Source organism: Suncus etruscus, chromosome 6 (genome assembly GCF_024139225.1).
Source record: "Suncus etruscus isolate mSunEtr1 chromosome 6, mSunEtr1.pri.cur, whole genome shotgun sequence".
NCBI lineage: Eukaryota > Metazoa > Chordata > Mammalia > Eulipotyphla > Soricidae > Suncus > Suncus etruscus.
Window position 1 is genome coordinate 34,288,789 of NC_064853.1, and position 24,013 is coordinate 34,312,801.

At 56.7% G+C, this 24,013-nt stretch overlaps 2 protein-coding genes across 2 annotated transcripts in view; both read right to left on the bottom strand.

Annotated features, from left to right (window-relative positions):
- PTPRF (protein tyrosine phosphatase receptor type F) overlaps positions 1–8,788 on the bottom strand; it is a 64,543-nt gene extending 55,755 nt beyond the window's left edge. Inside the window, 3 exon segments of the mRNA XM_049774616.1 lie at positions 65–210; positions 8,706–8,727; positions 8,729–8,788. Of these exon segments, the coding sequence (XP_049630573.1) occupies positions 65–210; positions 8,706–8,727; positions 8,729–8,740 (180 nt within the window). The 5' untranslated portion in view covers positions 8,741–8,788.
- Positions 8,789–15,133: 6,345 nt separating this feature from the next.
- Positions 15,134–22,358, bottom strand: LOC126011696 (circumsporozoite protein-like). Its single transcript, XM_049775504.1, has 2 exons — positions 21,926–22,358; positions 15,134–15,220 (listed from the first exon to the last, which is right to left on the bottom strand). Exons 1-2 carry the CDS (start codon positions 22,356–22,358, stop codon positions 15,165–15,167), a joined length of 489 nt encoding a protein of 162 aa, XP_049631461.1. The 3' UTR covers positions 15,134–15,164.
- Between the last annotated feature and the right edge of the window lie 1,655 nt (positions 22,359–24,013).

Sequence of the window (24,013 nt, forward strand, 5' to 3'; positions counted from 1 at the left end):
CCAAAGTATCCCAGGAAGGAGGCACCCAAAGATGACTGCAGGCCGGGTCTGCCACAGCACCTACCTCAAAGCGCTGGGAGCTGACTTTCTTTCCCTTCTTCATCCATGTGATTCGAGGCTTGGGCTCCCCTGAGGCCTGGCACACGAAGGAGGCCACCCCTCCTGACAGCCCGGTCTGGTCCTCAGGGACCTTAATGAAGACAGGTTTGCCTGGAGAGGTGTGGACAGCAAATCAGTATTCATGACAACAGAGGAGAGGCCAACAACACATGGGGTCGTCATGGTGGGCTGTGGGTTAAGAAAGATCTTGAAGACAGCCAGGTCCTTAGAGTGGTCCATGTTCAGCACCATTCAGAGCGCTGTAAGCAGGGGAGGCAAAGGTTTCATTTATCTCTGCTCAGAAGAAATTCAAGGCACAAGAGGTCCCACCTGGGTCAGAGTGATAAGGTGCTTGCCTTGCATGTTGCATGCTGGATTCGCTCTCCAGCATTCCAGGTGGTCTACTAAGCACCACCAGAAGTCATTTCTGAGTGCAAAACCAAGAGTAACCCCTGAGACCACCGAGTGTAGCCCCAAAAACAAAATAAATAAGAGGTTCCACCAGGGGTGCATGTGATTTAGTGCATTAGTGGCAGAGCTGGGCCTGGAAGCTCCCTGCAGACTGGTTCCATCCATGCTCTCTAGTCACTAGCCTGCCTATCTCCCACCCCCCTGGAAAAGGCAGGTGGAGGGAGGGCTGCCTAGAATGTCCCAGAATATCCTAGAATGTCCCCTCTCTCCTTTAGCTCAGAGGTAGGAACCTCCAGTCAGAAATCATGATTCCATCTTTCCTGCAGCCCCCACATACCAGCCGTCCTGAAGGCCTAAACATTCCATCTCCTAAGTAGCTCTGGACACCTTCCCGGGTGAGGGCTTTCCCGGAAACCTGCCCCGCTTCGCCAGCCTGCTCTCACGGGGCTATGGCCTTTTGCCAGTCTCTATGCTCCCCAAGGGGTCAGAGGGAAGAGGTGTGTGTCTGTGTGTTGTGCGTACAATGCCGCAGTTCATCGAGAGGACTGCTATGGCAAGAGCAGAGCAGATAATCTGACACAGAATCCTACTTAGCAGGCCGACACCCAGCTCCAGGCAGGCCAGCCCCGTGAGAAATGACCTTTCAGATCCCACAGGCTGGGGGCGGAGGAGGGGGTGCGGCTGCCTGGTGTCTGGCACCTGAGCTGTGAGCTCGGTGAGGACGCACCATGCCCAGATACTCCATCTCAGATCTTGTTCAGGGCCTCATCATCACTGTAGTCCCACTACCAAGAGGTAGACCCTTGCCCAAGGTAGTAATAGTGACTTATGGGATTTCAGGTCTGCAGATGGTCAAACCCCCACAGGCTCCAGTCTGCTTGGCATGGTGGGTAGGGAGCAGAGAAGAGGTGGGAGGGGAAAGAGCAGGGACCAAAAATTGGGCAGAAGAAGAGGCAATGGTGGATGGAGCTGGCTGGGACTAGGGCCAGCCTCCACCATGTCTCCTTCTCTTCCTGGTAGATGCGTGTGCCAGGCTGATGGGAGCTGCCCTGAGGTGTGGAGACCCTGAGAGGAGGTACAGCAGAGGGGACAGGGGTTTTAAAGTAGGGAGTGAAGTTGTGGGGAAACAGGGCAGCTAGTGTGCTGGCAGGGCTCAGGAGCCCAGTTTTTCTGTGATTAGGAATCAAGTCCCACTCTTTGTAGGTCTTTGTTTTCTCATCAGCATAACGGAGCCAGAAGCTGCTGGCACTACATGATAATATGACATGGGAGACATAGCAGGCCTGCCTGAGAATGGCCTTACCCTCCTTAGGGCTGGGGTCAGAAAGCATATTTGTGGGCAGGTAGGATGACAGCCCCATCAGAGCTGAAAAAGGAGGTTCAGAAGGTTTGTTAAGGCAGAAGGAGAGAAGATGGGCCAGAGTATAGCAATTGTATTTACACACAGCCAGCTTGGGTCAGTCTCCAGCATCTCAAATGGTTCTCTAAGTGCAGAACTAGGAATGATCCCTGAGCACAGACCCAAGAGTAAAACCTAAGCCAGGTGTAGCTCAAAATTCAAAATTAATTAGGGGCAGGAGAGATTACACAGCAGTAGGGCGTTTGCCTTGCATGCGGCCAATCTGGGAGGGACCCGGTTCGATTCCCAGCATCCCATATGGCCCCCCAGACTGCAAGGGCGATTTCTGAGTGCCAGGAGTGAACCCTGACCACCGCTGGGTATGGCCCAAAAATCAATCAATAAACCAATAAACCAATTCAATAAATAAATAGGGTTTTATTTTTATTTTATTTTATTTTTTTTAAAAGAACACTGCCTCTCGGACTTGCTGCAGGGAAGAGATCTCTTGCCCACTACTTCACAGCCAAGCCTCCAGATCAGTTTCCCCATCTCTTCCTCCTGCATGGTCCACCTCACAACACTCACCTTTCACCAATCTTGCTTGCTTCATCCATGCTGATCTCCCCACCAACAGCAGCCAGAGAGCACCCAGTGTCTCTTCCCAGATCAAACGACCCACAGACACCTACAAAGACTCAGTGGCTCAGCCAGGTATGGTCCCCAAAGTCTCGGGACTTTACAGAAACTACCCCACAGAGGTCCAGCAGCTCTTAGATGCTTTTAATGGAAGGGCAAGTGCCATACCTGACAGGGCTCAGAGTTTACTCCTGACTATCTGCTCTCAGATATCACTGCTAGTGGGCTTGGAGTGTGGGGGACATATGGGGGTACTGGGAATTGAACCTGTGCTGATTGCAACCCGGGCAGGTGCCCTACTTGCTGCAGCCCTCCTCTTTCCAGCCCTTTAAACAACTTTTTGACCTATCTACTCCAGTTCATCTTTCTAACCTTGATTCCAACATTATTTCCTTCCAAACACCATTCCTGGCTCTGGCCACTGTCCCGCCCCCATGAGCTCAGTTCCTGGTGCCCAGCGGCTCCGGGTTTGTTATGTCTGGGGTTGGGGGGGGGGAGACTTTCCCATTGTGGAGTATCTGATTCACGGACTTCACCCTCCAGGACGGGTGAGCCTGGGCAAGCGGCCCTGAGGTTGGCAAGCTGCCCTGGAGGGGCTGCTTCTCGGGGACTGGCACACTGGGTGCAGAGCCGAAGGAGAGGGGCCCTATGAAGAGGAAGCTGTGGCCCCTCACAATGGGGGAGGGCTTTTGAAGGGGAAAAGGGGGACCCACAAAATAACCAACCCTCCTCCAGCTCCTGCCGTAACCAAGCCCCCACCACCCACGACAGAACCAGAGCCTGCAACCTGCCCAACTGGAATGGCAGGGCAGGGTGGAGAGAGGCGGGGAGGGATCCGGGGGCGGGGCCACACCAAACAAAGAAGCGGGGAGCAGGGGAGTGGGGGAGGGCCAGGTCAGGGCCACCTGAGAGTAGATGGAAGGAAAAGGCCCAGTGTGGGGGAGACGGGATGGGACAGAGAAGGTGTTGGATTGGACAGAGGCTATTCAAGGAGGACTGGAGCAGAACCCCAATCTAGGGGGCGGGAGAGGAAATCTAGCACCCTGCCAGAGCCCCTTCCCACACCTACACTTGTCTCAGACCACTCCCACCCCACCCAACACACCCTCCCACGTGGTCCTTGTGTTCACCTTTGTGGGCTGTGGCCCAGGACACCCCAGTTACAAGGCCTGCCTTCCCCCGCCTCTCCCCTGCAAACCTCTCCAGGCTCACCTTTCTGTTCAACTACCAACACCTACCCCCAAACACAGCTCTGCCTGCCGCCCAGGGCCCCCCATCACAGCCACCCCGCCCCAAGGCCTGCTCCAACAGGTCAGGGCCCTGGGTACCTCCTTGCCTTTTGTAGGCAGTGGGGCCCCACCTCAGCTTGTGGGAGCCTGCTCAGCCCAGCCAGTGTGTGTGTGTGTGTGTGTGTGTGTGTGTGTGTGTGTGTGTGTGTGTGTGTGTTGTGGTGTGTGTGTGTGTGTGTGTGTGTGTGTGTGTGTGTGTGTGTGTGTGTGTGTGTGTGTGCGCCAGCCCGTGTGTGTAGGCAGTGGGGCCCCACCTCAGCTTCTGGGAGCCTGCTCAGCCCAGCCAGTGTGTGTGTGTGTGTGTGTGTGTGTGTGTGTGTGCCAGCCCGTGTGTGTAGGCAGTGGGGCCCCACCTCAGCTTGTGGGAGCCTGCTCAGCCCAGCCAGTGTGTGTGTGTGTGTGTGTGTGTGTGTGTGCGTGCCAGCCCGTGTGTGTGTGTGTATGTGTGTGTGTGTGTGTGTGCCAGCCCGTGTGTGTGTGTGTGTGTGTGTGTGTGTGTTGTGTGGTGTGTGGTGTGTATGTGCAGGGGGCAGTCCCTCCTTAGCACTGTCACTGGCAGGTCCCCTATAGGCATGCAAAATGCAGAAGTGGGGGTGAACTGGCCTTTGGCTACTGTACCCCAGAGCTGGTGTCCAATGAGTGCCTAGTGGGGTGTTTTGCTGTTTTCTTTGGGTCACACCCGCTGGTGCTGGGGGGCAGGGGCTGGGGGCCTGGGACACCTGCAGGCCCTGGGTTGCCGGGAATTGAGCCGGGGTCCATCCTGTGTTGGCTGCTTACAAGGAAAAGGCCCTACCACTGTGCTATTGCTCTGGCCCCCTGAGCTGAGTCTTTTTGTTTTGTCTTGTTTTTTTGTTTTTCGGCCACACCCCGTGATGCTCAGGGATTCCTCCAGGCTATGCGCTCAGAAATTGCTCCTGGCTTGGGGAGACCATATGGGAGGCCAGGGGATCGAACCGCAGTCCATCCTAGGCTAGCGCCTTATTCCCAGTGCCACCGCTCCAGCCCCCGAGCTGAGTCTTAACAGAACTCCAGAGAGGTCCGGCAGGCAGGAGGGGCCTCTGCCCCGTCAGGTGAGGCTACTACTTCCTGCTCCTGCCAATCTCTCCCCTACAAAGGTGAGCAGGAGGCCAGGCTGTCATTCAGGCAGCTCAGACTAGCAAGGCAGAATCAGGTGGCCTGGGGTGGGGGGAGTGGAACTCCCAAGTCCAGCGCTGTTGGCCTGGCCCCTGCACCAAGGCTATCTCCGCCCTGTGCCTTCCCTGGGGAGCACGTGTACGTGCACAGCCCAGCAGGCTCGAGTGCACACAAGGAAGTAGAGGCAGAGGGGACTGAGGCAGGGAAGGAACTCCCAGAAACGTCTAACCTTCTAGTGAGCTGAGGACTCATTAATGCTGGCTCTGGCGATAGGCCCTGGACTGGAGGGGACACATGGAGAGTCCCAGGAGTCACAACGCGTGCGCGTGTGCGTGTGTGTACACTCGGGTCAAATGTCCGGCCCACATGACCTCAGTTAGCCTTTCCAGGTGGGAGTGATTACCCTGGTTGTGCAATAGAAAACAGGCCTGAGAGAGAAAGTGCAACGGAGGGGAGAGTCTACACCAGTCCTGCCAGACTGGCCTGGCCCTGCCACCGAAGGGGAAGACTTGCAGGTGTATGCTGCAGGGGTACATCTGTCCCAGATCAGACCCTGCCCCTGTCACAGACCCCTGTCCTTCACCCATCCCTACAGCACCCTGCATCCTGATCTGAGCACCCGTAATGCCAAGAATCTGGGCCACAACTGAGCCTCAGTCACACCTGGTCATCTGCTTCAGCATCCCTGCTGTCCTGCGCCATCAGGGGACACATGGGGGGTGGTTCTCGTGTGACTCTCCCGGGAGTTCCATGGAGAAACCCAGATTTGTTCCTGCCTCTTCTCGTCTCAGTCTCATCTCAGGGGAAAGCCTCACCATTAGAAATGCTCATGCAGGGGCCAGAGTGATAGTACAGTGTGATATTACTTGCCTTGCAATTGGTCAAACCAGTTTTGATCCCTGGGACCTCATAGGGTCCCCTGAGCCTTCCAGGAGGGATTTCTAATTGCAGAGCCGAGCCGAAGTAATTCCTGAGCATCTCCAGGAATGGCCCCAAAACAAAAGCAAAGAAAACGAAGAAGAAATTCCCACTTAGTCTCTGTTCCTTTATGAGGGCCCTGTCTGTACTGGAACCCCCCATTCTGAGGGCCCTGTCAGCCATGCTGCTCATCCCATGCGTGCTGAGTGACCTCTGCTGATCAGCTTAGCAGAACTTTTTCCTCCGTGCAAACCACAGCAGCCACCTGACTCCCCATGCAGAGCTCAAGCCCGAAGCTGGGGGGCTGCCTGACCCTGCACACCCCAATCTAGTCACGGGGCCTCTGGGCTAACTCCTGGCAGCTGCTTCCCCACCCCCTTCCCTCCACTTGCCACAGAGGCCAGGCCCCATTCATTTGTCTCGTTAAGAGGCCTATAGAAACACATTTGTCCGCTCTGCGCTTCACTGCTCTGGTCGTCAATTCTCTTGGGTGCACCCCCACCCCTTGCAGCAGCTCCATTTGAGCTGGCCTGTTTACCCCTGACTAGATGTCTCCCTTACCCAGTACAAGCTGGGACCTGGTGGGGGGAGGGTACAGACCCTAAAGTGGATAACCTGTAGGGATCGGATCCCCAAGGCCCAGTCTGATCTGCCCTCTGTACTCCAGTGGCCCCCTCCCACCTCCCACACATACACCTATTTCCCCATGTCCAACTCATTCCCACCTTTCAGACCTTGGTCTTGGGGCTCTGATTCTGCAGGGACCAACATGTGAAGACTTCCAGCTCTCTTGCCCTGAGGGAGACAGTCTCAGTGCTTAGGACTCAGTCAAAGGGACAGATAGGGACAAACTTGCTACATCCAGGAACCAAGAGAGCATCATCTGACACTGGCCTGAGGATAGGAAAGGCTCCAGGTGAGCAGGAAGTGGGCAGAAGCAGAGATGGGAAATGTTCCAAGTGGAGGAAATAGCAGGGAGAAAGGTCTGCATGCCATGAATGGTCAGCATGGAGGGAACTCAGAGAGGGGGGACCCAGAGGAGGTGGCCAAGGCTTCAACATGCAAGGCCTGGAGATGAGTGGAAATCTTCAATACTTCATCTCAAAGGTACTGGGGAGAAGAGAAATGGCCACTGGCCCATGGGATGTGAGGGATTGAATTTGGGGCCTTGTCCTTTGAGCTATCTCCTTAGCTCCAGAAAGAGGAATTTCGAACCGGAAGATGACAAGAACAGGCTTTCAAGAAGCATCTCAGCCCATATTTCAGAGGGATGACTGGTCTGGGGGAGAACCTAGAGGGATGCCCTCAGAAGCTCCAAAAGGGAGCCAAGAGCCTGTAGCTTGGACCTGGTGAGCATGGATGAAGGCGGTGCAGAAAGAAGTGGCCACATTCCAAAGATACTTAAAAGGTAGAATCAACAGAGGCTGGTGATGGATGGGACGTGGGGTAGGAGGTGCAAGGCGACCGGGAAGAGGCCCGAGTTTCTGACTCGGCGGGCTGGGTGGGTGGTAATGCCACTCACCAGGAGCGAGAAGGCAGAAGACGAGCAGGTGAGGGGGGGATGAAAGGGGACGGGTCAGAGCATGTTGGGTCTGGAGCAGGAGGGGAAGACAACTCCTCTCCCAGGTGTGCAGTCTCTGAAAGTCCAGGTTCCCCCCACCCAACTCCAAGCTCCTAAGGGTCTAGGGTGGGCAAAGAGGAGCAGACTACAATGCTAAGGCTAGCAGACCTCCCTCCCAAGTCTGTAACTCCTACCCACCCATGTATTGGCTCAGACTCATGCTTCCAGACCTGCCCTACTACCCTGGAAAGGCCCCTTTTGCCCCCCCAGAGTCTTCCATTCCCACCTCCAGGATCTGGTTCTGAAGAATTAATGAGCCATTAGGGGAAAGGGCCTGGATGGAGCAAGGAGAGATCTGCAACCCCAGACTTGGACAGGGGAGTGGGGGGAAGCCCTCTGGCCTGCTGACTCCCAGGATGACCGCTGAATTGGCCATCAGCCACCCCTGGACTCCAGACAGGCTGGGAACGGTCCCTTCCCCCAAGGACCTTGGCTTGGGCCTCGCCCCTCCCCCTTTGCGTGCAGATTGGCTAACTCTGCCCTGGACCCGCCTCCTACCAGTAACCAAGCAGTGGTTACCATGGTGACAGGGCTGCGGCCAGTCTGGAGGTGCCAGGCAGGGGGAAGGGCTGAAGGAGAGGGACCAAAGTTCGCAGCTGGAGCTGGGCAAGGGACAACCCCAGGGTCCCCTCCACATACACAGAGAGGGGTGCTAGAGCCCAGCTTCCTGCCAGTAAAAAGTACCTAATGCCCCGTTTCTAGGGGTCAAGAGGCCTAAAGTGGGGAAGAGGGGAGGCCTGTACTGCAAAGATTTCTATGAGAGGGTGGGTGTCTGTACATCTAGATACCCAGGATCTACTTCAGGGGATGAGGTGATGTTGGCTCCAGACCTGAGGGACACATCTGGGCGTCCCCCTCCAAGAGCAGTGTGTGCTGTCTCCATGTTCCCACGCCCACCCGACAGGCTTCCACCGTCGTCTGCAGAGACTGCCCCAGCGGACACGGCGCAGGCCCAAGCATGTCCCTGTGACCACATGAATCCAAGGCGCGTCTCCCCCTCACCCCATAAAACAGGGGTCCCGCTCGCACACGCCCGCCTGTGCCTGGGCGGACATGCAGGCATTCCAGAAGGCTCTTGGGATGCCTGGGACGGGCTGCACCTGGGAGGGGGGCGTCCTCTGCTTAGAAGGGAGAGGCCTAGGGTTGGGCAAGTCTGAGGTGTGTCTGGTCACTCTGCCTCCCCTAAGTCCTGTCCTCCAGTCCAAATTCTGCTAGAAGGACCCCAACCTGCAGCCCCCAAAGGGGTCAGACTTACTGTCTCCATGGGCACCTGCCACCCAACCCGAGCATCACCAGTGCTAGGAACAAGGGGCAGCATGGTCCTCCCTGGGGCTGGCTTAGTGGGCCATCCAGGGCAGCCGCAGCCAGGCACAATCAACCTGGGAGGGAGAGAAAGTGCAGAGCCGATGAGCAGGGAGCCACCCGTGTCCCCTAGGCCACATCATGTCCCCTTGCGTTTCCCCCTTCACATCCCCAATGTCCACAGAGCACAATGTTCATTTCGCCACTACTGTCCATCCTGCCCCCAGACAGAGTACAGAGTGACCCAAGGAGAAGCCCCAGTCACCCTGGAGGCAGGAGAGACTCTGAAGTCTTGTTGCCTGAGTAAGGGTATGAACAGGGCCAGAGCCAGTAGAGGGGTAATTCTTTTTTTGGGGGAGGTGGGGCTTGGGATCACATCTGTCAGCACTCAGGTGTCCTGGCTCTATGCTCAGGCAGGCTTGAGGGACTATATGGGATGCCGAGGGATTCGAACCACCATCCTTCTGCATGTAAGGCAAACGCCCCACCTCCATGCTATCTCTCCGGCCCCAAATGGGTTTTGTTTTGAGGGAATTCCAGTCCCACTTCTTTTCCTTTTATTTTTTTTTTTTTTTGAGCCACACCCAGTAACACTCGGGTTACTCCTGGCTATGTGCTCAGAAATCGTTCCTGGCTTGGGGGACCATATGGGATGCTGGGATCGGAACTGAGGGTCCATCCTGGGTCAGCCACATGCAAGGCAAACGCCCCACCACTGTGCCACCGCTCCGGCGTGCTCCAGCTCTACCCATAGTAGAGGGGTAATTCTAATCCATCCCTGGATTACTCCGCATCTCCTCCTGGCACCCACAAGCGGAGAAGAACATGGGTGAAGAGCAAGAGACAAACAAAGCCAGGAAGAGGGAGAGCAGAGCCCACTGGAGTCCAGCAGGCAGGGGCTGGGGCCCAGACCCCACACACAGCACAGGTCCAGGAGCAGAGGTACCAGCTCCAACACAATTCAGGGGCTGGACGCTGAGGCCAGAGCCCCAGCCTGCCTGGACTCGCCATCTAGGTCCTGCCCAATCCCCCAAAGGGAAAAACAGGGAGGCCCGACTGGCCAGGATGGGGGTGCCAGCTGCGGGGGCTGAGATGGGCACCTGGGCTAATGGTGGTGGGAGAATTGGACTAGGTTGGGACTAGCCTGAGGCCTCTGGGCCTTTTCTCCCAACCACCTCTCCAGGAGTCCTCCTCTCTCTCCCAGGCCTGAAACCAGAGGGCAGACCTGAGTGATGGTAAACTCCCAGATCTCTCGCCTTGGGCTTGGGGAGATGCCCCTCCAGTGCCCACTTGTTCCACTCACACTATTGCTCTGAGATTCAAGGCAGTGAGCAATGGACACACTCAGGCCCCTGTAAACAGTGTTGAGTAGACCCAGGAACGCAGCAGGTGACAGGGCAGGTGACCATGACAGGCAGAGTTCACAGAGGGCTCTGCTCCCGACTGGAACTTGAACCATGTCTCCACTAGGATAGGCAAAGGTCTGAGATCAGAGGGTGGAAGGTGATCAAAGGTGCTGGACCAGGGCAGCTGCGAGCATGTGGCCTGGCAGGTGCCGAGTGCACAGGGCAGGGAGGGAGGCAGCCCTTTGCCCAAAGCGTCTGTTACATGTCTGAGCCAGAGTTGAAAAGTCACAGCAGGAAATAAAGGGGTGTGGTGGGCATCAGCCACCACTGCCGCCAGGCTGGGTGTTAGCTTAGTGGTCAGAGTTCAGGAGGTGGAGACAGGGGACAGCCCCATGAGAAGGACAGGCCTCCTGGAATAAATGTCCCTGATCTCCAGTGCCCTGTGTGTGGCTGGGTCCTCACCACACTGTGACACAACCCCACGACCCAGAGACATCAGGTGGCAGAAAGCTGGCCGGGCAGTCAGGGTGTGGCCCACGAATACAGACCTGATTCCTACAGCCCCAAGTCAGAGAACCTGGACTTACGGTTCTGAAGAACAAGGAAGGCAAAGGGACCTGCCATAGCCCCATAGGGCCAACAACACACAACAGAGTGAATAGTCAGGGACACATCCCCACTGATGACAACATCCCAGAAATGTGGACCTCAGAAGGAGAGCTGGAGCCTCTTTGCTCCCTGTTTGGTTTTCGGGCCACATTGGGTAAGGCTCGGATTCCATGTGGGGATGGAACTCAGTGATCCCATATGCAAAGGCTTTGTTCTCTAACCTAGAGGCATATCGTCTGAGTGAAGGTGCTAAGAGGGTGAAGCTATGAGGAACCACATGCGTGCAACACCACTTGGCACCAGCACTGTGGGACACAGGCCCAAGATAAGCATCTCAGAAGCTTCACTCACTGCTGCCTCCATATGCAACCTTGACCCTTTGGTCCAGCCTTCACAAGGTATAAAGATACACAGATGGTAGAGGTGACATGACAGCGGCCTCCTGGGTATCAGGTCCTGGTATATCATCCTGAGGATGCAGACATCATGGGGCATCGGTACCAAAGGCATGCGGGTTTCAAAGCACAAATAGGCAACAAAGGCTTCGCTCCAGAACAGACATCAAGGGTCCTTGGGCATGACTTCCTGGTCCCGCAGTCCAGTGTAAGCAACTGTATTCTGGCTGAGTCAGCACCTGCCTCAAGGGTCTGGGCAGCTGCTTGGCTCAGGGCCCCCCTCAAGATAAGAGTAGACCCCTACCCTAGCCAGGGTCTGCACCTTGACTCTGCCCACTCCACAGGGCACACGGTCACTGTAGGGAGATGGGTGTGTAACTGGAGTGGGCAGAGGGTGCTGAGACGAGGGATCTGCTCCCCTCCGCCAACCGGGCTGGGTGAAGTTGGCTCGAGGATGGGAGGAAGCAAAGGCCACACACAAGACTGGCCATGCTGGACTTCATTAGTCCTTAAGAAATAGTTCCGTGGGGGCCGGAGAGATAGCATGGAGGTAAGGCGTTTGCCTTTCATGCAAGAGGTCATCGGTTCGAATCCCGGCGCCCCATATGGTCCCCTGTGCCTGCCAGGAGCAATTTCTGAGCCTGGAGCCAGGAATAACCCCTGAGCACTGCCGGGTGTGACCCAAAAACAAAAAAAAAAAAAAAAAAAAAAAAAAAAAAGAAATAGTTCCGTATCTTGTGCAGGGTAGGATGCAGCCAGAGGTGATTCTTCTGCATTTGGAGTAGCTTTAATATATCCTTCCTCTGTCAGGGTAAAGCTGCCAGCTGCCCGTTCTCGGGAAGAGCCGTCCTTTATTCTCAAATTCTGTCCTTGGTGCTAAGATGTTCTTTTCTTGTATGAAATGATGGCGATAGCTGATAGGAGTTATTTTTTATAATATCCTTACTTGGCAAAATTTTAAAAATTGCCAGCCCCACGTCTGGCCCGCAAGTACTTTTGGAAATTGTACTGGTTTGTGAAATCGAAGCCCCTGGGCACAGGCCACGTGGAGGGAAAAGGAAGGAGCAGGTCCCACACCAGGCCCCAGGATGTCAGTTGGCACATCCTGGAAAGGGCCTTGTCCCCAGACAGCAGCCTCAGTGGGGAGGCCCCCAAAGGTGATGTGATGCGAGGGGTGGGGGATCCCCGCCTGAAGAACAGCTGGGATCATTCCCCAAATCCTCCTCATAAATATGCAAACACAGATTGATTTGTTTCCCTTGGGCACGTGTTATTATTCACAAATATTAATTAGTCCTCAAATACCACCTGTTCCTCCAGTCTCCTCTCACCTCCTCCCAGGCCAAGACCCCGGCTCCTGGGTGGGCAGGGCGAGCTGGAGTTGTTCATGGTCTGGGGCAGGCAAGCAGGCAGCTAACCAGCCCCTTTGTCACGTCCTGAGCAGTTCACCGCCGTTATTGCAGCAGCGGCCACCGCGGCGGAAACGCGCCTTGTTACACTTGGGAAGGGAAAACCGACACGCTTCCAGCTCTCGCCAAACCAACCACCGATTATGAGGGGAATAAATCAGCTTCAGGCCGACCCCAGCCCAGCAGCAGCTCTGTGGCTGTCCCAGCGCACAGCCAGAAATGCTGACTGCCACTGGAGACAGGGCAGCCCCTCCAGACCCTGGGGCACTCCCTGAGTGTGAAAGGGAAGGTAGGGTAAATGCCCCCAGAGTTTCTGGGTACAACAACCACAGAGGCTTAGTTCCAGGGGTCAAAGAGCAAGACTCAGAGGCACCTCAGGGTGAGGAGCTTTCCCCATGGCCTGCAGGCCCCACCTGGGTTGTCCCTCCAGAAATTTCCCTGCCCCAGTTAGTCTCAGCCCCAGCACCCAGCTCATGTGGTCTGTCATGAATTTTTCCCTGCCTGACCCCTTCCCAGTTTCCAGAGAGCAAAGGCAGTGAAAAGAGCTGACCAGGGGTGCTCACCCTTTAGGATAAGCATATTGGAGTCAGGCAATATCCAGAGGCATTTTCCTGAGGGTCAGGGAGATAATATAGTACAGTTGTTACAGCACTTGTCTTGCATGTGATGGACCTCAGTTCCTCCAAGCACCACTAGGAACAAACCCCAGCATAAAGTTGGGAGCAGGTCCTCACCTAGAGGGGGCAGGTGTGCTCCTAGCATCTAGAGAACTTTTCTAAAAGGAACAAGGGATGCTGGCAGCCACCCCATAGTCCCAGCACCTGCTCCCAGCTTAGGTGAGCTGGTCAGGCTCAGCACCTCACTGAGTTCACAGCAAGACTCCTGGCCAATATAGCACAGGGCTGACCAGCCTGGGTCTGGTGGCGTCTGGGGCAAGTAGATCTTGGAGCCCCCCCAACTCCAGCTGTTCCCCTATGAGGGCTGCTCCAGTGTCAGGGTCCCCAAGCAGCTGCCCCTTCTGTCTGATATTCTTACCCAGGAGGCCTGGCCTTAGGGCCCAATGCAGCCTGTCAAACAGGCCAGCAGCAGGCGGCTTCCTATGCAGGAGCATAGGAGCACAGGCCAGCTTAAGTACTTGGGACTGAGCTTCTAGGTCTATACTGAAGACCAGGAGGTGATAGACAATTGATACCCCCCCCACCCTACCTGGCTTTTGCACCGACAGTGTGCACTGTCTGCTACACTCTGTTCAATACCCAAAAGCTCATTGATAAGCACATCCCAACCCATGGTACTGGCCCCATCTCTTTATTCATGGAACCCTACTCTAAGGGCTTGTGAAGAATAAGAAAGTTCCAGACCTGCCTTCATGCAGCTCCCAGCGCTGGTCAGGTCTCAGCAGCAGCCATCCTGCTCTGTCTCCCACACCAGGGACTCCTCACACTGATCTCTTCCCTCCCACCCCAAACCAACGGCCCGCAAGTCTGAATTTGCCTGGCCTCCAGCTCCATCGCAGGAGCAAAAGCTAGAGCTTGCTGGCCACCTCTGACAGAGGTTTCCGGCCTCCTGCCCCTCCCTTTCAACCTCCCTGCAGGCACCCAGGCCCCCCAGGAGCTAAGAGAAATGCAAGCCCGATCACGGCTCTGAAGCGGGTGCTGCAGCTTTATCCCCCAGAAGACGCACAGATAATGGCTCATGAATGAATCAACGGATGGGCAAATGGATAGATGGATGCGTGGAAGAAGCTTCTCTGCTTCAGGACCTTCAGTACTTCCCTATCGCTCTCGGGAAAATGTCTAGAGTAGCGGTTTCTACCATGGTCCAAAGAAACTTCCTGCCAGTCGGCAGAAAAGTTATTATCGCTTTGATATGCAGCGGTGTGCTGTTCTTGGAGCACTGACAGTGACTTTCATCATGGGGGGGTCAAACCCCAACAAGGTACAGTCACCCTGTGAGGGTCATACTGGCAGAGTAAATAGAAATGCTACCAGGGCTATGCTGGGTGGTGCTCAGGATGGAACTGGGAATTAACTTCACATCAGCCAGGTATGTGTTCAACAATCTGAGCAACCCTCGCCCAAGACAGTCACTTTCTTGTAGCTCAGCGCCAATAGAAAACCATTGGCTTAGACACTAGCTTTGGGACAAAGTTCACTGTGTTCTGAATCCACCCAACTCACCATCTAAGACTCAAACCCCTGCTCTATATGTCCAGAAGAGAGAGGGCAAGGGAGACTCAAAGACACCTACAGGCTGTGCCCCAGATTCCACATTCCTCCTAGCACAATCCTCCCTCCAAGAGCAGGATCTAAGAGAAGATGAGCAGACAGATCCTCAGTTAAGTCTCAGGATGCCACCCAGAAGCCAAGTCCTCACTGTCGCTCCAGCCAGGAGCCTAGGTACCATCCTTGATGATCCCGTTGTGGCCCACATTCCATCCTTCACTGTGTTCTCCCGACTCAGCATCTCGATCCCTCTCTCCACCGCCAGCAAGACCATCCTAGGCCAAGGCCTCCGCCCTGTCTCAGGACCTGGCAGGCTTGACCGTCTCCTGCCCAGATGACCACCCCTCTGGGCCCCTCTGCTGGCTTGCACCAAAGTCTAAGCTGGCCCTGCTGGATTCACTCACCAGGTCTTGGCTTGTTCACGCCAGTCACTCTTGCTGGAGAAACAGCCCCGAGGGCAGGGCACCAGGGCCTCCGCTCCTTCCTAGAGAGAGAAGAGGGGGAAGAGGACATCAGGAAAGGCACTGCGACCCACGCATCTCTGCACAGTGACCCAGACAGACTAAGGGCCAGAGAGACAGCACCAGGATAAGGCTTCTGTCTTGCATGCAGTCCACCCTATTTTCATCCATGACACCACGCACAGTCCTGATCACCTCAAGGTGAGGTACTTAAAAAAAAAAGAATCAGGGCCGGAGAGATAGCATGGAGGTAAAGCGTTTGCCTTTCATGCAGGAGGTCATCGGTTCGAATCCCGGCGTCCCATATGGTCCCCCGTGCCTGCCAGGAGCAATTTCTGAGCCTGGAGCCAGAAATAACCCCTGAGCACTGCCTGGTGTGACCCAAAAACCAAAAAAAAAAAAAAAAGAATCAGAAAGATCCACTGAGCACCACTGGGTATGTCTCCCGAACCTCCCCCACTGCACCCCAAAGGAAAGTGACTCCAAATGAGCTGTTTATGCAAGGAGGAATAAAAGCCAGAGCAGAGAAGTGTTTGTGCCGGACAGCATGCCCTTCTCTTCTTTCCTGCATCACTCAGGCTCTGGAGCATTTACTATGCACCATGTTCCTACAGGAACAGGCAAAGCCCTAAACCACACAGACCTCGACAGTCAAACCCTCCAAACTCCTAACACCACTGCAACCTGCCTGCCTACACCCCCACTCTACCAGCCAACAAGATGGACGTTTCCATGCGCCTCACCTCCGTGTGTTACCTGCCAGAACACAACACTAATGTACTTGAGGACCATGATCCTGTAGCTCTCAGAACAGGGGTACTTGCTCAGGGTCCCAATGGGGTACTGGATTCACATGAATTCTTGGTCACAATCAATATGGCCAGCACCAAAAAGCATGTTGTGAGGAGATGCTTGCCCAGCCTCAAGGTGCCCAAGTGAGTGGCAGATGTGTGAATGGGTCTAGCCTGCTGCGACCCCCAACATACACAACGGCCTTCAGAGCAGCATCAGGAACAACATTTATTTTTGACTTTTTGCTTCTGTACAATTTTTTTGGAGGGATGGGCCCAAACCCAGCAGCACTCAGGGTTTATTCTTGGCTTGTGGGCTCAGAAATTACTCCTAGTGGGCTCAGAGGACCATTTGGGACACCTGACGTTGAACCCAAGTCAGTTGCACGCAAAGCAAATACCCTATCGGCTGTGCTATTGCTCTGGCCCCATCTGTGTAATCTTTTAAGTGAAGGTGTTCCCCTGGATACCTCCTCCATGGGCACACACAGTGCCCCAGCCTGGCTTCTTCCTTCTAGAACCATCCCCAAGCCCAGTAGTGTGGTTGCTGTCCTGGGGATGGGGTGACATCTGCTCATCTCATCACTGTCTGCCATGGCAGAACACCTACCCCTGGGGAATCACCCTCACCCTGTGCCAACATGAGGAGGTCCTTACAGAGGGACCAAGTTGGTCATTCTCCCTGGCTTGCCTGCCCCGGCCCCCACCCCCACAGAGGCAACAGCCCCAGGTGGCAGCATGGCTGAGGTGGCCGCAGGCATCCCTCTTCCCTCTGCCAGCTCACTGCTTTCTCCTAGCAGCGTGGTGCTGGCTGGCTGCTGGGCAGGTCTAGCAGGACAGACCAGCTTCCCTGTCCCAAACTCAAAGGCCGTTTGTCTGGGGGACGCCTGCTGGGGCCTCCCTGTGGCCCAGAGAGCTGCTGGCTCAGGGACAGCATTGGTGACTGGGAAAGGTCCCCAAGACACCTGGCATCACTATTATGTTCCAGATGACCCAGGGAAAACTGGGCTTCAGGACCAAAGATGGACCTCAGCTGGCCAGGTGTTGCACCTGGAGAGAGGGGTGCACTTGTATGGGCCAGAGGTCAAGACTCTGGTGAGGAAAGAACCACTCAGACTCACCTAGACACCTCGGCACAGAGTAGTGTCATGCGGGATTCTAGAAACACACCCTTCCAAAAGCAAAGCAGCCCCCCAAAAATAAGAGCCACCCCTATAACCCATTAGCAGCAGATCCCAGAACTGCAGCAACTCATCACAAGCCAACAGCCAGGCACACCCTAAAGTCTAGAAAGTCGCTCAGAAAGAGCCTGAGTGGGACCAGGTCCAAGCTAGGAGCCTCTGGCTGGCACCTGCAAAAGCATCAGAAAGGGGAGCTTGGCAGTCAAGTAAAAAAGGCTAACATCAGGCGAGATAGACCTAGCAAGGTATCCACCACTCGCCTGGCTGACAGCAGCCAGGGACCCAGGCCCTAAGAGCTGCAGCTAAACACGTTGTCTTGGAGCCTGAAGCAATGCTCTGGGATCGGGAGGTGAGGGTGCAGGGCAGGGAGTCGGGAATGCTGGGAGAAGCTCCTGGCCGCCCAGGGCTGGGACCAAGTGCAGAAGCAATGGCCCTTCTCAGGTTCCATCCCACGACCCCTGGTTGCTCACCAGCACACCCCAAGGTCAAATGCACCTGACAATCAATACCCCTATCACACGTGCCGGGCGCACACAGCACCCTGCCCATGTCAACCTCAGCTCAGTTTGCAGCTACTTTAGAGGAGCAGGTCCTTTGTGGAAAGCTTCCCCTGCCCCCCAGCCCAGCCTCAGGATGATAGTGACTACGGGAGGTAGATGTGCACCAGCCCCCGCACAGGACATTGTAACAACAGCTGCTAACAAGAGGACAGAGCGTTCTGGAGAGGAGGCCTTGCTCCAAGTACTCGCCACAATATCTTTTCTTCTTTGCGGGGCCACACCCAGCTCTGTTGAGGGCTTACTCCCAGACTCTGCTAAGCATCACTCCTAGGTAGGCCTGAGGAACCCTGTTCCATGCTAGGAATGAGTAGGGCAAGCACCTTACTTATCTGCTGAGCTCTCCCTCTGGGCCTCCCTGGTGAACTCAAATTCCCGTTGCAACCCCAGGAAGCATGCAATGTCACTAGACCCATCTGAACCACTCACTCCTGCTCACCCTCCGGTGAGCTGAGCTGAGAAGGAAAAGCTGGGGAGCAGGAAAAGGAAACCAAACCAGGGCCATGGGGGCCATGGAGCATCGGTCGCCCTTCCACATGCACTTCCTCCACTTTCCCAAACCTCAGGCCAACACCCTCCTTAATGGCTCCCCCCACCACCCCCACATGCCCCAGACACCTCAAAAGCTACTTTATAATTCTTGAGTTCAGTGTCTGCCCTGACTCTCCTCCCCCAAATTCCTATCTGGGGAAGATGTAGAAACTGGAGACAAGTCCCAGGAACCGAGACCTTTCACTCTCACTCCTTCCTGCACGTCCCATGGGGTCACCTAGTCCCAACAGGTGTGCCTTAGACATGGCGCCACGCCACCTTCTTCTCTCACTGGACGGAACTGAACCCCTACCCACCCGGTCGCCTGTCTTTGCCAAAGCCACAGACTCTTCCAGAAAAACAGACCTGATCGCTGCATGCCCCACTCGGCTTCTGCACACACCTGCACTTTCAAGCTTTGGTTTTCCTGTGTGTTCTGAGTCAAGTCACTGCGGCTTAACAAACGGGCATTCAAGGCCCTCTGAGTTTGCACCACCTCTGAATGCCCCCGCCAAGGACACCAACCACCTCCGAGGTTTCCTCCTCCTGTTGTTCCTTTCTTTCCCTTACCTCAACTGGCGGGCTCCTAGTCACTCCTCGGAACCCAGTTCAGAGAGCCCCATCTGAGTCTCTGCAGACTTCATCTCACCTCGACCTTTTAACTTTCACCCCGAACCTTCTAAGGAAGGGCTCGGCTCAAAATCGGGGCTAGAGCAGGAAAGCTCCGACCATTCCTACCGGGTGGGCTGCCTCATCTACACAGCGGCAGGCCTGCAGGAAGCGGGGCAGCCTGGCTGAAGGCGCCTAACCCAGGGTCTGGCACACAGTTGGCGATCAATAAGGCGACTGAATCGCTCTGCATTCCCATGATGCAATCGGCTCCCAGGGGACCATGAGCTCTGCAAGGGCAGGGCCCCGGCCGCAAGTTTGGCCCAAACCAACAAACACACAGCAAGGCCAGTCCCAGCTCAAGCCAGAGCTCCCCGGGACGCTCACAACAGCCTTGGAGTATGGCCAGTGGTGGATCAGCTGCCCCGTTGCACAGGGGCTGAAACCAAGTCGAGGGAGGAAGAAGGGGCCTCCAAGGCCCCAGGTAGAGGGGCGGGAGAATAACACAGCAGGTAGGGTGCTTGCCTTGCACAAGGCTTACCCAGGTTCAATCCAGGCATCCCATAGGATCCCCGAAGCAGCAGCGTCAGGAGTGATTCCTGAGTGCAGAGCCAGGAGTAATGGCTGAGCTTCGCCTGGTGTGGCTCAAAAAAACAAAACAAAACAAAACAAATCAAAAAAGCCCCAGGTGGAAAGTCTGCTTTCTGCCTCAGGCCAGGACTTAGTGTCAGGGTAAATAGGGGCTGGGGGAACTAGAGTCTGCAGCGTTTTGTTGCACCTTGATACAATTCTCCAGAAAAAGGCATTGACTGCAGCTTCCCTCCTCCCTTCCAGGACCCAGAGATCCTCTCCTGAAAGCAGGGACAACTCACCCCCCCCCCCAAGCACACACATCAGGGAGCACAAGGCCAAAGAGAGGGAGGAGCTGGCGGGTGGTAAAGGAGACAGGGAGGAAGGGAGGGAGGAAGGAAGGAACCACATGAAACCATCTCCTGGCTCAGGGATAGAGAGCGGAGAGAAGGCAAGGGGGAAGAACAAAACCAGACATTCCTAAACAGTAACAGGGGCACGAAGCTGCCAAGAGTGCCGGAAAAGTGTGTGCGGGGACAGCAGGGATCGCGGGGTGCTGAGCGGGCTACCAGGGCGCATGGGCAGGCGTGCAAGCACGGCTCATCCGGAGCTGGGGCGCCCAGGCCTGGGAGTGCCAGTGTGAGGCAGTGTGAGACTGTGCTAACGGGGGGAGCTGAGTGCGGGAAGGGGGTGGGGGTGGGGCGAGAGTGTGTGGCCTTGGGGGGGAGGGGCTGCGGATATGGGGGGGGCTGTTTGGGGGAGTTACACCTGCTCCTTCTGGAAGACCATTCGGATCATTGGTAGAAAACAGGGATTTTTCTGGCTCCCTGTAGCAAGCGTGAAAAAGGAGCCAAGCGCAGCGTTTTGCTGAGATTTCCCATCACAAGCCTGCTTTGGAGCCCAACAGATCCAGAGAGTCCATTTGGGCTGAGGAGCCCCCGCCCACCCAAAAAAATCACTCACCCCTCTTCGGGCCTCCCACCCTGGCACTTACTTTCTTGGATGCCACCGGGGCTCTGCCTTGGGAGTTCAGAAGGCAAAGGGAGCCGAAATGGGGGCTCCCCAAAACCTGGGAAGCTGAGAGAACCTCTCTCCTCTCCTGACTCCCATGAACCCCGTCTGTCTGGGCTTCCCACCTCCATCCACCCCGCTGCAACTCAGGGGCCCCAATGTGTGTGTGTGTGTGTCTGTGTGTCTGTGGGGTGTATTGACTTGGGAAGCAGGCCGGTCCTTCCCCCACCTGGTGGAAAAACCAGAGGGGCGGCATTCCGGAGAAGTGGGGGGTCCGCGGGAGAGAAGACTGGATGGGGGGGAAGCACAGAGACCCGGGGAGAAAGGACGGCTGCGAGTGCAGGGGGAGAGAGAGAGAGAGCAGGGCCATCCGGGAAGGAGCGCACAAGTCAGGGAGCCAGAGAACCGGGGACCCCGGGGGGCTGGAGTGGGGCCGCCTGGAGGGAGCAACCAGGAGCCGGGTGGGGGGGACCCCCCAGGCCAGTGGGGAGAGGAGGCGGCGACAGAGACAGAGATGGAGAGACCCTGAAGGGCAGAGACGGAGCGGGGAGGCCAGCGCGGAGCCAGGAGCCAGGCGCGGGCTGGACACGCGGGCGCGGCGAGGGGGGGACCCGGCACCCCGGGACGGCCCGGGACGGGACGGAGTGAACTTTGCGGAGCGGAGCGGCCCGAGTGGACACGTCCATCCTCGGGGGACCTGGCCCGGGCCGGGGCCCGGCACCAGCGGGCCTGCCAGCGAGCGAGCGAGCCGCGACAGGCAGGCAGGCAGGCAGGCAGGCAGGAGTGTGCGTCCACGCCCGCGCGCGCCGAGACCCCAAGGGGGGCGTCGGGGGAGCGGGGGGCTGCCGACTCGCGCCCGGCGCACCCCGGGACCGCCCGCACGTGCGCCGGGGCTGCGCTCAGAAGCGGGGCGCGCGAGGGCTGCGGCTCCCCGGGCTGCGGGGAGGGGGCGCCGGTCTGCGGGGGCGCGGCCTGGACCCGCCCGGGAGTGGAGCCGGGCTGGTGGCGGTGGCGGTGGGAGGTGGCGGGGGGCCGCTTCCCCGAAGCCGGTGCGCGCCGAGAGCGGGCTGGGGGAGCCCGAATGCAAAAGGGGGAAAGTTTGCGCCGGGAACGGCTGGGCTGGGCTGGGGAGGGGGTGCACGCGCGGGCTGCGGCTCAGGTGCGGCGGGGGGCCCGGGGGGCGCGCGCGTAGGGCTGAGCGGCGGGGAGGAGCCGCCGCTGCCGCCGCCGGGGCTCGGAGGGGGAACCCCAGCCCGGAGCCGAGGGCTGCTGCGGGGCGCGGCAGGTGTGGGTGGGGGCGCGGCCCGGTCTTGCTCTGCTCGGCGGCGATCCCCTCCACCCCCGGGGACCCCCCTCTTGGGGCCGATCGCCCCCCAACAGCTCGGCCCTGCCCGGGGAAGGAAAGAGAAGGGAAGGGAAGGGACGGACGCCCCCAAGGGGTTGCCTGCACCGGGGCGCGGGGGGTCACTCACACTCACCGCCTATCCAGGGGCCGTCGGTCCGCATGTCCCCTCCCCAGGCTGTTGTGGCTCCCGCGCGCGCTCTTCCCCCGCCGCCGCCGCCGCCCGGTCCCGCTCCCGCCACCCGAGCACCCGGAGCCGGAGCCGGAGCCGGAGCCGGAGCCGGAGCTGGAGCTCGAGCCGCCGCCTCTGCCTCTGCCTCTGCCGCCGCCGCCGCCACCGCTCCCGCCGCTCCCGCGCCAGCTCCAGCCGCGCGCCCGCACCCCGGCCCCTTGCCGTGCGCGTACCCGGGCGCCCCTCCCTCCCTCCCCGCGTGCACACTCGCTCTCTGCTCGCTCGCTCCTCGCTCCTCGCTCCTCGCTCCTCTTGCCGGCGCAGGCCCAGCGAGGCCACAGCCCGAGCAAGCCTTTCCCCCTTGCAAGCCAGCCTCCGGGAGCTGGAACCCCCCCATAAGCAGCCCAGATGCCCCCCACGAGGCCCAGGCTCTGTGAGTGGCTCCCCCAAGATACCCCCCCAGGACCTGATTTTTTCATTTTTTTTTCCTTACACAGAGCTGAACCTCAGAAGGAACCCGGACTCGCCTCCAAGCGCAATATGGAATGCAAAATATCCAAGTCCCAATAGTACACAACTAACTATTCTTTGTGAACCGAACCCCAATCTTGACACACACACACCCCTCTTCCCCAAAGTCCAGTTCTGACTCTTAAAAACCTTTACGGCCTCTTAGCCAAGCTTGATGATAGATGGCGGCACTAGCATCGACCCTAATCATAAGTGGACCCTCATATCAAGGCTGAGTTCTAGATGGCTGGATGAACCCTCAAATCCATTAGGCACGCTGCTGCAAACTCCTTTTGAACAGTGAGACTTATATAAGACTCAGTCAAGGCACTGAGATCCCAGATTTTGGGTTAATACCAACACACATTTTTTTTGGCGGGGAGGGGGGGTCACAACCTGTAGTGTTCAGGGGCTACTACTCCCAGGGCAGTGCTGCTGCAGGGGTGTTCATTTGGGCCCTTGGGACTCAGAGCTGCTCTTTGCCACTAGCCCTGTGAGTTAGCTCCCTGCCCTCCAACACACTTTGTTTTGTTTTGTTTTTGGGCCACACCCGGTGGCACTCTGGGGTTACTCCTGACTCTGTGCTCAGAAATCACTCCTGACACTTTTGGGATGACCGTATGGGATTGAACCCAGGTTGGTCCCGGGTCTGCAGCATGCAAGGTAAACACCCTACCGCTGTGCTATCGTTTCCGGCCCCAACACTTTCTGAATTGGGAATCCCAATTCAAAAATTGGGATTGGGCCCACAGAAAACTTCCTAACATGGACACACACCACAACACCCACCTGCTTAGGACCCTAATTTGACACCGTTCTAGTATCATCAGAACTCAAGATTAATGAAACTGGTTTTGCCAAAGTCCCACCCAAATCCCCTTCGACCCTCATACCCACCTTCTACATCAGTCACAACCAGAGAAATCCCAAAGTTTTGGGGTTTTGTACGTTTGTTTGTTTTGGAGCAGCGCTCAGGGCTTACTTCTGGTTTTGCACTCAGGGATCACTCCTGACAGGACTTGGGGACCATCTAAGGTTGTGGGGATTGAAACCAGGTCAGCCGTGCTAGAGGCAAGTGCCTGGCCTGTTGTACTATCAGCCCCACCCCAACATTACTACCAATTCCAACTGTAAACCTGTATCTTTTTTGTTTGTTTGTTTTTGGGTCACACCCGGGAGCGCTCAGGGATTACTCCTGGCTCTATGCTCAGAAATCGAGCCTGGCAGGCTCGGGGGACCATATGGGATGCCTGGATTCGAACCACCAACCTGCAGGCAAGGCAAATGCCTTATCTCCATGCTATCTCTCCAGCCCAAACCTGTGTCTTCTTGAATGGATCCTTAACTTCAAAACCAGATAATGTCTTCCAAATCCAATATAAACCTTGGTTTTGAGTTTGTGATTACTCACCCCAAATTTAGATGCTAGCCCTATTTAGTTTCTAGCTAACCCCCAAACTGCCTGAAGATCTGTCATGTCCCAGCTCACAGGGACCCAGTTATAGATCAACAACTGCACTCAAGATTACCTCCCAGTCCATG